Here is a 12,488-nt window from a genome sequence, read left to right as displayed (position 1 = left end):
ATCACAACAAATGACTATTGCTTGTTCGATCACTCTACAATACAGTCCAATTCGTTGGTTTGCAATTCATTATACAGCATCAATTCCTTGCTAATCATAATTTTTTTCTCGAATATGCAAAAGACTTACGCATTTTTATAATTAAGGTAGAAAAGTTTGATACAAACAATCACTTCTGCCTAAGCGTCCTAGGAGGTCTACAGAATTACATCCATGGACTAGATCATCCTAGCAAATAGACAATCACAATTTTTTTAAGAACTTTATTTACATTTTTTATGAAAAATACAGATTTATGGGAAGGACAAAATTGAAATATAGACAGGGTACAAACCATGCTGCAGCATTTCATTCTCACAACAAAATACTGCAGCATTATTAACATGCAGATGCAGAAATGCAGAGAACGTTGACGATGTTTTGAAGGCGCCTTTTGGGATCTCATTAACGAGCTGGCCCCTGGGCGATAGCGCGGTTGGCCACGAGGCTGGTGGTGCCGTACACGGGCAGCTCGTCCGCGCCGGCGCCGCGAAGGCTCTCCAGCTCGAAGAGGTCGGAGCTGGCGTCGCTCCCCTCCTCGTCCTCCTCCAGCTCCTCGAGGCTCCGCACCAGCTCCTCCACCCTTCGCCGCACCACCACCGACGCCTCGGCTTCCGGGCGGAGCCTCACCGTCCTCGGCTCCGACGGTTCCGCCGCCGCGTCAGCCGCTTTCGCAGCGCTCGTCGTTGCCGACATGCGCGGCGGCTGCGGCTGCGGCTGCGAATGCGAGGTTTTGGGCTGAGGAGTGGCTGCCGGAGTCTTGGACTTCCTTTGGAGGCGCGCCGAGGAGAACAGAGCCTTGAGCGCGCACGCGAACGTCGCCGGCGACGGCGGCTGCGGCCCGGATGATGATGCTGGCACTGAGGCCTTTGGTCGGATTCTGGCCACGGGGAAACACGGCCTGGACTTCTTCTTCGGTTTGCTCTTGGGTGGCGGCGGCGGCGGGGTTGCCCCTTCCTCGGCGTCCGTGGCGACGGATTCCTCTGACGACGACACCCGCGGCGGGAGGGGCGGGCTGTGGCGGCGGCACGTGGACGACTCAGTATCCGTGGTCGACGCCGACGAGCAGGAGAAGCTGCTGTAGCTAGCGGCCGACGAGTCGGACGACGACGTGGTGGACGACGCGTACCCCGAGTGGCGAGGGCGCGCGACGCCCGTCTCCGCCCGCCGGCGCCTGCTGTCCCTGTCCCTGTCCGCGCTCGACGAAGACGACTGCCTGGGCTTGTTGGCCGCCATCTCCTTATTATTCGCCCACCAGAACTGCGCCGTCGCGGCCGCCTTATTCTCCTCCGCACCACTCCCACGCGCGGCATCAACGACGACGGCGTCGGTACCACCGCCGTCGTCGAGGGAGCGGTAGATGGCGTCCAGGAGCGACGCCGAGAAGGAGCCGCTGGACGGCTGCCGAGTGCGCTCCCCGCCGCGCGCCCGGCGCGGCGGCGGGAGCGAGGGCGGGTGCGGGTGCGGGTGCGGGTGCTTGCCGCCGTGGCAATGGCCGCGCCGCTCCATGTCGTCAGAGAATCCTGCGCTGATCGCACCACCAGCAGCAAGCGCCGACGAAGGACGTTCGGAAGTGATATATAGCTAGAGCCGAGAGAGAGGCGATTGGGCGATCGAGCTCGATCGATGTGGAGTGGAAGAGGCGAGGAAGGTGGGATCGTCGTTGAAGAAGAAGCAGGAAGAGGGCGAGACGTGCGCGGTAAGGCTTATATACAAGTGGGTGTACGTGCAGCCGAGTGGTGGTGGAAGGAATCCGCTGCGCTGGCGTGTCAGCATGTGTCCTTCTGATCTAGCTGATCACTCTCGCGCTCGCCTCGCCTCGACGCCACCACCAACCGGCGGGGTCGGGCGCGGCAGGCCATTATTTGCGCGGCCATCACGTACGCGTGGTGGGGTGGTGGCCGGGGCGCCGTTCTATCATTTGGCCCGGGCCGCCGGGCGTCAGGTCACCCCCCGCGCGCGCGCGGACGAGGACGCACAGGCACAGCTGAGATGGCATGGGCGCGCCAGTGTGCTGCTGGTGTTGTACAACAGCGTGTCATTTTCATGGACAAGAAGGTGTAGTAGTACACTTGGGCAGAGTTTGTCATGAGCGAGCGTACAAGCAACCGGCCGGACCACATTATTAGAGACACGATGAAGCGGGCGACCGGCCCCTGACCAGCTCAGCCTGCCATTCATTCATTTGATTCATGTCTCGTCCGGACAAATTGCACGGGACCGGGTGACACAAGAGAGGTACCGTCTGCTAATTATTAGTCTTGCCACGAACTGCTCATGACTGCGGAGCTCGCCTGTCGCGGGGGCCGAGCCCGCTCGCCGAGGAAGACGGTGACCTAGGGTGGCACCCGATGTGGCGGTGGCCACCAAACACTAGCCGCGTCCGCCGCGGACGCTGACACATGGTCCGCATCCGTTGTGTTGGTGCGTGCGTGCTCCGCGTCTGCTGTCCCGCCGCGTGCTCCGCATGCGCCGTGTTGTCTGCCCTAGGGTTTGTTCGTGGGGGGGAGAGGAGAGGAGCACGCTAGTCGAGTGTTGGGTAGAGGGAGCGTTACATTGGGGGAGAGGGAGAGTCACAACTCACGAGCGGGGTGGACTGAGTTGTGGAGGTGGGGTGGATGCGGGACAAGAGGAGGGATGAGTTATGAGGTTTGATCCAAACAATTTGGTTCGTTGGATATGAGTAAGAGAAACGGATGCACAGATTCAATCTTGTCTTTCCATTTCAAAAGTTAGTTTCGGTTAAGTGTATTTTAGGTGTATTTAGAATTTTTTATGACTGTGGTGCACATTATTTTGTGTGACTTAGAGAAGTTTTATTTTATACATTATATGTGGTAAAGATAAAGATAAAAGATGGACAAAGGAATGACCAATCTTGTAAGAGTAAGGCCAATAAGCTTGTCTAATAGCCAAGCTATGTCATGTGTAAACTAGTTTTGTAGACAATATATACAATAACTATGGCTCTTTACATATTCCAAAACTATTTTTAATAGCGTGGGACCCGCTACTACCTCCCTCCATTTGTGCTCCCATTGGCACGCAGGACCACGCATGCAACCTCGCATGCAGCCTTGGAGCTCGTGACGAGTTGGTCGACGAATGCGTCGACCATCACCCTCTCTCTCCTATTTTCTCTCTCTTCCACATCAGATTTTGCTGAGTTGTCTTGGCTATTAGCCAAGCTAACATGGCTTATTGTACCTGCTCTAACTAGTCAAAACACTCCGAGAACGAGGGAGTCCAGGCAAGGCCATTTACCAATGGCGAAGCTAGAGGTGGTGGTGGCAGGAGCCATGCCACCCCCCTCCCCCTCCTTTTATAATTTGCACTTGTATTAAGAGCAAGATCGTATAGCTTTTTTAGGAGCCTTCATGCCTTACTTTAACAATTAGCTCTGCACAGGATTTTTTTGAAGCCTAGCCTGTTCCTTACTTTAATGGTTAGCTCCAATGATGTCGTTGGAAATTGCCAATCTGCAAGAGTGAATTAATTATTTGAACTTGCATACTTAGTTATAAACTAATTTAGGTACAAGTTGTATCTAATTAACAACACTCAGTGTCAACTATATATACTGAGTATCCCATGCTGCACGTTCTGGTCTTCTTGTAGGCTAGTGGGTGGCCACACGTGCAGTGCACTTTTGTGTTCTCGAGGTAGAAAAACTAGGGAACTTGATTTTCTGCAGAACAATTTTTTCGATCCAGTGATCCAGCCCAACTTAAGAACTCGGCCCAATGGTCTTTACTCCCACCGTCGACCAAAGTCTTGCAGCCATGGTGGCAGAACACAAACATCCCTTTGCAGCTAATCAGAAAGCAAGGAGAGAGACACCCAGAAACAGAAAACCCTTCAGGCCTTCACGAAGAACTAAATAATTATTCAAATCGTTTCTCCTCCATAGATTTCCCAACCTAGAAAAAGTCAGGGATCTCAAGGAGATTGAGTTTCCAAATTAGCCCTTGTATAGATTTTGACTCGATTTCTCCTATATATAATTAATTATTAAAAATCTCACTCAAAAAGTTTAATTACTAAAAAATAATATTATCTCAGAGGTATTTTGAATACAAATCTATTGCTATAAGTTTCATGCTCTAAACTTGTATAAAATAACCAATTGTTGATTAAAATTTGCACTGCAGCACAGATGGTGGCACGAGGAGATCAAGACCTGGTGCCTTGCAGGATACAGACCTCTGCAGTCCCTGATACCTTTACTTTGATGCCGCACAAACTAGTGCATGTAATCATTTTCACAAACTCGAGCTGAGGTTCAGAAACGGTTCTCGGTAACCTTGATTACCATAGCCGTGTCTATGTAACAAAACTCTTCTGCTTAATGAAGTACATGCTTGGCACGATCACAAAAAGTTGATCAAAATTTATAAACTTTGACATTTCTTCTAGCCAAATACAACTATCATTTCTTGATGGAAGGAATATAAGAGATCAAAGCGATTTTCAGACAAAATGAAATGTCTAGTAAAGACCACCGTATTCCTCACTACTCCCTTCGTACTCGATTTGGTTGACGTTCTGGGCTCCCTCTACGATTTCGCAAAGCTTGAGGTTAGACGCTCGCGCTGCCTCGCCTGGACGGATTTGCCCTTGGCTCGCATGCATCTGTTCAACTCTAGCCATTAATCACTCTATGCCTCGTTACTTGGACGCCGCAAGCCATGCAAAAGAAAAAGGGTGGCCCCAAGACTCGAACCAGTTACCTCCAGCCTCGGCCTGCGGAGCTCACGCCACTCGAGCTAAGGCAGATTATTGTCAAAGAAGCAATCGCAACGCTATTTAATCGGGGCAAAATAGGAAAACTAACCCCTACTTAATCCTTTCTTGGTTAGCGTAATCCTGTCTAAAACGTCAACAAATCGAGTACGGAGGGAGTAATTAGCATGGAAAGAGTAGATCACCTGTTATTTTTCATTTATTTACTTTCGGTGACGCTAAGTTTAAAAAGATATTTTATTTTTGATAAAAAAACAAAGGAAATAAAGGGTTGACGACCCAGAATACCTTATATTTTGATATCTGAAGGACCGAAAATGGCGACCAGAGGGGGGTGAATGGGAGCCGTAAATTTTCTCTCAAAATATTTTTGGCCGCTGTCCCAAATCACCGCCAAACACAAATAAGTACCCGAGACTGAATTACTCAAGTCAATTGGTGACAAGAGCAATTAGATAAAATTCCTCACAATGATAGAAGACCAATGTAACTGACGGAAATCAAATCAGAGCTCAAACGACCAAAATATACGCAGAACGGAAAATCAGAGCCACCAAAAAAACCAATGGAAAATCAGCTAAAAATAAGAGGGGGGCTATCTAGAAATTTCAGACTGCACAAATATTGAACAGCTCACTACACTTGAAATTTTCAACCGAGATCAAGTGCTAGTTTCTAAACAAATCACCAACTAAAGAACAGAAAGACAAACACAGCACTAGGCATCACGGGAGAACACCAGAATTGAACTAATGACCTTGCTTGCTCTGTGCTAGCTCGATGAGTAGCCCAACCAGGGTGAGCACGTTGCTGTGCTTTGTTTGCTGGATGCCAGACCTGCAAAACTAGGAAAGCAAGCAAGAAAACAACTTAACTCACTACGAACAAACACCCTGCTTGCCTCAAAAAATTTCAGAAACCGTCGACCTGCTCACACAGAAAGCTGAAAGATTGAACAGGGTTCTTGGGATTCAAAGTCAACAGGCAAGAACCAGAGCAAGTGCTGCTTAGTGAGCACGCGCGGCACCTTGAGCACACGATGCAGGTAGCACTGCTGTTGTATCAACCTGTACTCGACGAACAGACAACTGATGAAAAACTGAGCAAAAACAAGAAAGCCAATGGACTCGCCTGCACCAGTTGTTGCGGTGCTAGTAGCATTCGCAGGGGCTGCTCTGCGGAGCGCTAGGAGCCAAGCTGACCTCCATCCGAAACCCATTGGTGACCAAACAACACCATCCAGAAGTGCCCAACGGCCGAGTGTCAAGAACAGAGAAGAACCGAGAGCCCAGACATGAAAAGGGTAGTACCAAAAGAATGAGTGGATCTCTCTCGATTCAAAAGCTCTTCGGCTCAAAATTTGCACAGGTGCAATTCAACTACCAGCGAACCAATCCCCAAAAGATCATTATCTGAAATCAATCCAAACTCCAGGGCTGCAAGATTTAAGGAAGAACGAAAAAGAACAGAAAAGTAAAACGCAAAACAAACTGATTCATGACACCATTGTTTCAAAGCCCGGAGGACACAGTGAGGTTAGGGCCTCAATCACAAGTCACAGCCACAAATTTCTTGCTACGGATCTCTCTCTAAAAAAACCTGAAAGAGGGGAAGACTCAGGTGAAAAGGAAAAACGAAAATAGGAGAGATAGTTGGCTTGGGGCAGCCCCCTCTTATTTAGAGGCTATTTTTCATTCCCCATTTGCCCCTAGATATTTAAGAGCAAACTAGCTAGCCATAGAGACATTCTAGTCCAACTCTTTCTCTCTTGATCCGACGGCCACCGCGCCTCCTCACCGGTAGCCTCGCTCCGAAACGATCTCCGATGCTGCCACGTGTCGTCCGTCCGCATCGGGACCTCCGCCCAGGTTTTGAGGCCCAAACCCGCGAAACCCACCGCGAGTAGCGTACTCCATACGCTTTCCCGCCACTCGACACGTATCACCGTCGTCCTCGACTGGCCGGTCCGCCAAGTCCTCCTGAGCCTCGCTCGACTCGCGTCCGCCGTCTTGACTTGGTCAACACGGTCACTCCCATGTACACTTGCACTTGTCGATGTTCCAGATGTCAGCCACTGCGGTTGGTCACCCAGCCTCCTGGTCTGTCAGTCCAAGCCTCACGTCCGTCCTTCACCGCTCTAGGTCCATCGGCACGTCTCTACTTGACCTTCACCTCGCCGTCGACCACCGCCTCCGAGCTCTACAGCTGAACACCACAAGCCAAGAGACATGTCGTACACATAGCTTTCGCCATGGTAATGTTAGTCACCAACTCAACATATTCGTGGATCACGTTGACAATCACTCATCACAAAACGTACCATAAGGGTACTTCTCGACCTTGTGTTCGCAATATCTTTAGATCCATTTTTTTTCTCAATCATACAACGAGGTATGTATTTCATTAAGAAGTAGAATTGTTCAATTACATATTTAAATAATAATCCAAGGATTGCCACAACAAGGGAAGCAACCCAAAGTTTACAAGCCGGCACTATGAAAGAACACGCAGACGACGCAGTTGCCTGAAACCTGCCAAATATGTCAACCAAACCGCATTGTTGGAATCGCCGCGGCTCTTGTCCGTTTGGTGGGCTGGCCGCCGCGACGTGCTACGCTACGCTACGCGAATTGCATTGCTTTGTTCCTGCAGAAAGAGCTTCACTAAAGAATTGGCATATGCCATTGACGCCAACTCGATCGACCCTTATCTGTTTCTTAAGCCTGTGCAGGGAACACTCAACTCTGAGCTCCGATCGCTCATGCCAGCGGCACCGATGAGCGGGGAAGATCATCAGCACCGCGGCCTCCGTGGCCGCCTCTTCTCCGGGTTCTTCTCCACGTCTCCCTCACAGAACCACCGTTCCAGCGAGCAGGTACGGCACGCACGCATCCGGCATCAGTCAGGACCTGGTGGAATTTTTCGCAGTTCGTTTCGTGCTCTGCTTTAGAACCACACACAACACAAGTTGCGCTGTGATGCGTTGCCATTGCCAAGCAGGTCGCGAAGCTGATGGAGGAGCTCGAGAGGCAGAGGGATCTCAAGGAGACGTACAAGGCCCGGCTGGAGAGCACGCAGGAGTACCTCAGGTTCTGCCTCGAGGTCGCCCAGGAGCACGGCTTCCTGCACCTCATATCCGACGGCGGCGCGCCGCCGCAGCAGTCGCCGCACGGCGACGCTGAAGCCGAGCCCGCGACGACGGTCGACGCGGACGAAGACGACGACCCAGCGGAGGCGCCGCCCTGCGACGATCCGTACCTGGCCGCCACCCGCGACCTAGCGGTGCAGCACGGCTGGTCCGTCGTGCCGGACGAGGTAATTAATGATCAATACCCAACCAGTTCGTGCGCCGGCAGTTATCGTGAGTCGTGACCAGTGCGTGCTCCGGCCATGAATGGAACAGATCGAGCTGCACGAGGTGATCGGCCGGGGCACGACGGCGGACATCCACCGGGCGACGTGGCGGGGGCTGGACGTGGCGGTGAAGTGGGTGCGGCCGGAGTTCTTCCGCTCCAACGCCAGCGGCGGCGAGGCCTTCTTCGCGCAGGAGGCCGACGTGCTGTCGCGGCAGCGGCACCCGCACGTGGTGCGCCTGCTGGGCGCGTGCCTGCGCCCGCCCGACTGCTGCTTCCTGGTGACCGAGCTGCTGAGCGGGGCCACGCTGGGGGAGTGGCTGCACGGGGGACGGGAGCGCCGCCCGCGGCCGCGGGAGTCGCCGCCTCCGCCGCCGCCGCCGCTGGTGGACAGGGTGAGCAGGGCGCTGGAGATCGCGCTGGCCATGCGGCACCTCCACGCGCAGACGCCCAGGGTCGTGCACCGCGACCTCAAGCCCAGCAACGTGCTCCTGGACGCTGAACTGCGCGCGCGGGTCACGGACTTTGGCCACGCCAGGTTCTTGCCGGACGGGAAGGAGGCGCTCACCGGCGAGACGGGTACGAGATCACAGTGCACGAACATGCAGCCCGAACTCTTAGTGATGATTTTTTTTCCCAACAATTTTCAACATTTTTGTTAGGGACCTATGTCTACATGGCTCCGGAAGTGATTCGGTGTGAACCGTACACTGAGAAATGCGACGTCTACAGCTTCGGCATCATGCTGAATGAGCTGATAACTGCAGAGCATCCGTACATCGAAACAAGTTATGGACCTAGCAAGGTGAATTCACATCCTACCTACAGATCATTTGTACTCTTGTAGAACATGGAGACAGATTGTTCAGCATTCGTGACAGGATGCTTGGATTTTACTTGGCAGAGCCTAGCTGCATTCTCAACTTTCTCGATTGAAAAATTGTGCTATCCCTGGGCTGATACTTTGTTCATAAGTAAGTAGTAGCTGACATGCTAATAACTTTGTAATGTTGTTTCACAGATTGCGCTGAACGTTGCAAATGGAACATTGAGGCCAAAACTCCCAGAACGTGATGCATATCCTACTGCCCTGACTGATCTCATCTGCCGAACGTGGGATGCAGAGCCTTCAAGCAGGCCGTCATTTGCCACTATAACTTTGGCACTTCGAGAAATCAAACAGCAAATCGTGCAATACAGAGAATATAACCAAAATTAGAATTATGCATAGACTTATCTTGTAGTGATTTTTTTTTGGAAAGAGGTGTTTGGTTTGTCGAATGATGTAATGTATCATCATCTCACTCTTTAGTTTTTTGTCTGGTTTGTTGAATGGGAATGTGTTGATCTATAACTGTCTCATACCTCATATATTAACAAATAGTGCTAGTATAAGGAATAAAGTCATTCTACTAAATTTGAGAAATAGTCCCATGATGCATCATCCCATCTACAATGGATTGATTCCCTCTGTCAAAAAGACAATATTTTATTTTGTCCTAAATGAAATTGATTTTAATTTGATCAAATATATAAAACAAATTTGTTAACATTTATGATTTCAAATAGGTATACTATAGAAATATGTCGTGAGAAACACAAATCTAATGATTCTTATTTGGTAACATAAACATTAGTACTCTAGTGTATAAATTCGGTCAAATTTTAGGTAGTTTAGCTTAGAACAAAACTAAAACATCATTTTTTGGGGGGGGGAGGGGGTGGCGGGGATGGAGTATTAGAGTACCTGGCTTACAACTAGGAGGTATTACTACCTATGAACTGACAGCGTGACATGCCCTTCCATGCCCGTAGATGAACCTGGCATCATCCTCTGTGTATACATGGGTCTCGTTCAGCAGCCTGTACCAACAATGCAAATCAGGGAAGCACATTACACATTGACAGTGCACACAGGTGTAATAGCCAATTCGGTGCCTGATTAACTGAACATAGGTACGCTACTTACGACTGATGAACGCTCTTGTTCAATGTGGTGGAGGAAATGAAGAACTCCCCGCTCAGGTAGGCGAGCTCTCCGCCCTCGATCCTGTCACTGATTCTCTCGTTGATCTGCCGAGCAGTGAGATCGAATGGATGGTCCGAGGCCTGAAATGCTATCATGATGAGCCACACTGCAGGAAACTGGAATGTCGAACGAAACAGCATGTGAGTAAGTTCATGGCAGTGCGAGATTACCATGACCCAGCCCCAGGTGTCTGCGAAGGATGGAACATGCGCAGTGTAAGCTTGAACATCTGCAGCACAAAGCAATCGGCAAACGGTTGCAGGCTTATAAAAAGATGACATACGGTTGAAGAAATAAGGCAGACAATTGAAGTCACTCCTTTATCTAAAAACCAACAACACTCACATTTGAAGACATGCCTAAGGGTGTTGTAAATCGATGAGAAGACTTGTTTGTGAGTGAGAACACCAGCAGGTCCAGCCTATTTGGAATTGGGATCGTGCAAATGATCAGCAAATTTCCATCAGATTGACATGTTGAAACTTGAAACTGTTGTCATTTCTGAAGTAGGGAAGTATCGATTATACTAACCTGGGTGACGAAGATTCCGAGGTCATTAAGCTTGGGCTTTACGATAAGCTCATAGAACGATTTGGTGTACAGCTGATAGCAGGGGCCTCCTTCCACTGGATCTGCCAGGTCTCCTACTATCACGTCAAACCTGTCCTTGCTCTTTTCCAGCTCAGCCCTGCAAGCATAGTACAGGTTTTATGCTAGGCTTAATACAAACTATTGTGATACCTATCCAGTATTATCTTTAGGAACAAAACTGCATGTTCTAACATATTTTTCTTTGAGGTAAGCAATTAGCAAACTGCAAATGAAAAATGAGATACATACACACCTGGCGTCATTGATGATGAGGCAGAGCTTTTCGCTGCTGAACGCTTGGCGGTTCACCGTCAGGTACGTTCGGCAGAAGTCCACTACCTCCTGATCATGCATTCGCCACACCATGAGGTAATTCTAAAAACATGTCGGCGTGACCTGTGATTCGGTTGTGAGTTTGTACGTGTACCTGATCTATGTCGCACATGACCACCCTTTGAACGGTGTTGTGCCTCAGTACCTCCCTTGCCGCAGAGCCCTCGCCGCCTCCCATGATGAAGACTGTCTTCGGGCTGAAGAGACAGCGGCAAAGGATCAGCGCAAGATGTTGATCAGTTGTTAATTTAATTTGTGCGAAATGCTGGTCGATCCAATCGAATACAAGAGTGACTACTCCAGCAAATTGAAATCGCTTTCCGAAGTTAAAAGGTGCACGGCCAAGAATTGCTACTAGTGCAGAAATTTGGTGCTTGATTTGAACTTTCGAGTGGTGAGAAATACAGAAGACCAAGCAAGAATTACCTGACTGACAATCTCTTAAAAGAATAACTACTTATCTGAGTGAAGGAGTGGTAGTGGTGGTACTGCATGCTTACTTTGGATGGAAGAGCATAGGTGGGTGTATCAAGGACTCGTGGTAGATGAACTCGTCCATCTCCGTGCTCTGCATCTTCCCGTCGATTATCAAAGCCTGAAATGTTGTCAGACAGCGCTCACATACTGCAAGAAACAGAGAAGGAAACGGCACAAGGACGTGAGATCGATCGAATAATTGAACTGCAACATACCTTGCCAAAATGCTTCGTGTCGATGAGCACGATCTCCTGGTACTTGCTCGCCCCTCGGTGCAGCACGCTGCGGCAGCAAAATCAACAGCTAGCAACTCGGTCATTGTTTGCCTCCGATCCTCTCCATTCAAGGCAGAAAAGAATGGAAATCACGTTTGCGTGCGTGCGAAACTGTCACCTGTTAAGAGCGTAGCACAGCTTGAAGTCGTCGTCGATCTCCTCCTCGAACCACCCGCTCTCGGCCTCGACATCAGGCTGCTGCTTCGGCGGCGGCAGCGGCGGCTGCAGGTGCTTGGCGCCGTAGCCCTTGCTGCTTGCGTCGCGGGGCAGAGGCAGAGCCTCGGCCGGCACGGCGCCTAACATGACGCCTCTTTGTCGTGACAGGATGCGATACAGGGGATTTTGAAGGAAATCTAGAAGAACAAGAAGAATTTAGGGGCACCGATGAACCGCGATGGCAGGATTATGAACTATGAGAAGTATTCAGTTTACAATCGTTGCCAACTTCTTCAGGTACAGTGGCTTATATAGCCGACGCACACCAGGGCCGTTGCCAGACCGGCAACAGCACCCACGCCTAACCACCTGCCAGACGGGCAACAGTGCTCACGCCTGACCGCTGCTCAGAGGTCCCACCTGTCAGTCCGTAACAGCTCGCATCTGGTTTTCGACATTAGGTCTGTTTGGTTCTCTTGCTAAATTTTAGTT

The 12,488-nt window shown here is 50.3% G+C and overlaps 3 protein-coding genes across 4 annotated transcripts; 1 reads left to right on the top strand and 2 right to left on the bottom strand.

Annotated features, from left to right (window-relative positions):
• LOC8062754 (protein BIG GRAIN 1) lies at positions 246 to 1,791 on the bottom strand. The gene has a single exon (XM_002460241.2). The coding sequence runs from the start codon at positions 1,546 to 1,548 to the stop codon at positions 445 to 447; it is 1,104 nt and encodes a 367-aa protein (XP_002460286.1). The 5' UTR covers positions 1,549 to 1,791; the 3' UTR covers positions 246 to 444.
• LOC8081008 (serine/threonine-protein kinase HT1) lies at positions 6,266 to 9,476 on the top strand. Its single transcript, XM_002462416.2, has 5 exons — positions 6,266 to 7,657; positions 7,783 to 8,097; positions 8,186 to 8,714; positions 8,798 to 8,940; positions 9,157 to 9,476. The coding sequence occupies exons 1-5, from the start codon at positions 7,544 to 7,546 to the stop codon at positions 9,352 to 9,354; spliced, it is 1,299 nt and encodes a 432-aa protein (XP_002462461.2). The 5' UTR covers positions 6,266 to 7,543; the 3' UTR covers positions 9,355 to 9,476.
• Positions 9,027 to 12,279, bottom strand: LOC8062753 (thermospermine synthase ACAULIS5). 2 transcript variants are annotated; one of them, XM_021452156.1, is made up of 11 exons: positions 11,959 to 12,279; positions 11,781 to 11,847; positions 11,589 to 11,683; positions 11,183 to 11,285; positions 11,009 to 11,097; positions 10,696 to 10,852; positions 10,510 to 10,585; positions 10,335 to 10,393; positions 10,105 to 10,244; positions 9,883 to 9,998; positions 9,027 to 9,300 (listed from the first exon to the last, which is right to left on the bottom strand). In XM_021452156.1, the coding sequence occupies exons 1-10, from the start codon at positions 12,141 to 12,143 to the stop codon at positions 9,911 to 9,913; spliced, it is 1,059 nt and encodes a 352-aa protein (XP_021307831.1). In that variant the 5' UTR covers positions 12,144 to 12,279; the 3' UTR covers positions 9,027 to 9,300; positions 9,883 to 9,910. The 2 variants fall into 2 exon arrangements, 1 of the variants encoding a protein (XP_021307831.1); XR_002449605.1 differs by lacking the exon at positions 9,027 to 9,300 and having other exon boundaries at positions 10,105 to 10,252; positions 11,959 to 12,264.

Source organism: Sorghum bicolor, chromosome 2 (genome assembly GCF_000003195.3).
Source record: "Sorghum bicolor cultivar BTx623 chromosome 2, Sorghum_bicolor_NCBIv3, whole genome shotgun sequence".
Lineage (NCBI taxonomy): Eukaryota > Viridiplantae > Streptophyta > Magnoliopsida > Poales > Poaceae > Sorghum > Sorghum bicolor.
The sequence above is the reverse complement of the archived record's forward strand: the minus strand, read 5'-3'. Positions and strand labels throughout refer to the sequence as shown.

Excerpts from the sequence above, each read along its gene's own strand:
- LOC8062753 (XM_021452156.1), bottom strand. The coding sequence starts at position 12,143 with ATGTTAGGCGCCGTGCCGGCCGAGGCTCTGCCTCTGCCCCGCGACGCA. Across the intron at positions 11,848-11,958 it reads CTGTGCTACGCTCTTAACAG|CGTGCTGCACCGAGGGGCGA; the intron begins GTGACAGTTTCG and ends TTGCTGCCGCAG. Across the intron at positions 11,098-11,182 it reads TCATGTGCGACATAGATCAG|GAGGTAGTGGACTTCTGCCG; the intron begins GTACACGTACAA and ends ATGCATGATCAG.
- LOC8081008 (XM_002462416.2), top strand. The coding sequence starts at position 7,544 with ATGCCAGCGGCACCGATGAGCGGGGAAGATCATCAGCACCGCGGCCTC. Across the intron at positions 7,658-7,782 it reads ACCACCGTTCCAGCGAGCAG|GTCGCGAAGCTGATGGAGGA; the intron begins GTACGGCACGCA and ends ATTGCCAAGCAG. Across the intron at positions 8,941-9,156 it reads CAAGTTATGGACCTAGCAAG|ATTGCGCTGAACGTTGCAAA; the intron begins GTGAATTCACAT and ends GTTGTTTCACAG.
- LOC8062754 (XM_002460241.2), bottom strand. The coding sequence starts at position 1,548 with ATGGAGCGGCGCGGCCATTGCCACGGCGGCAAGCACCCGCACCCGCAC.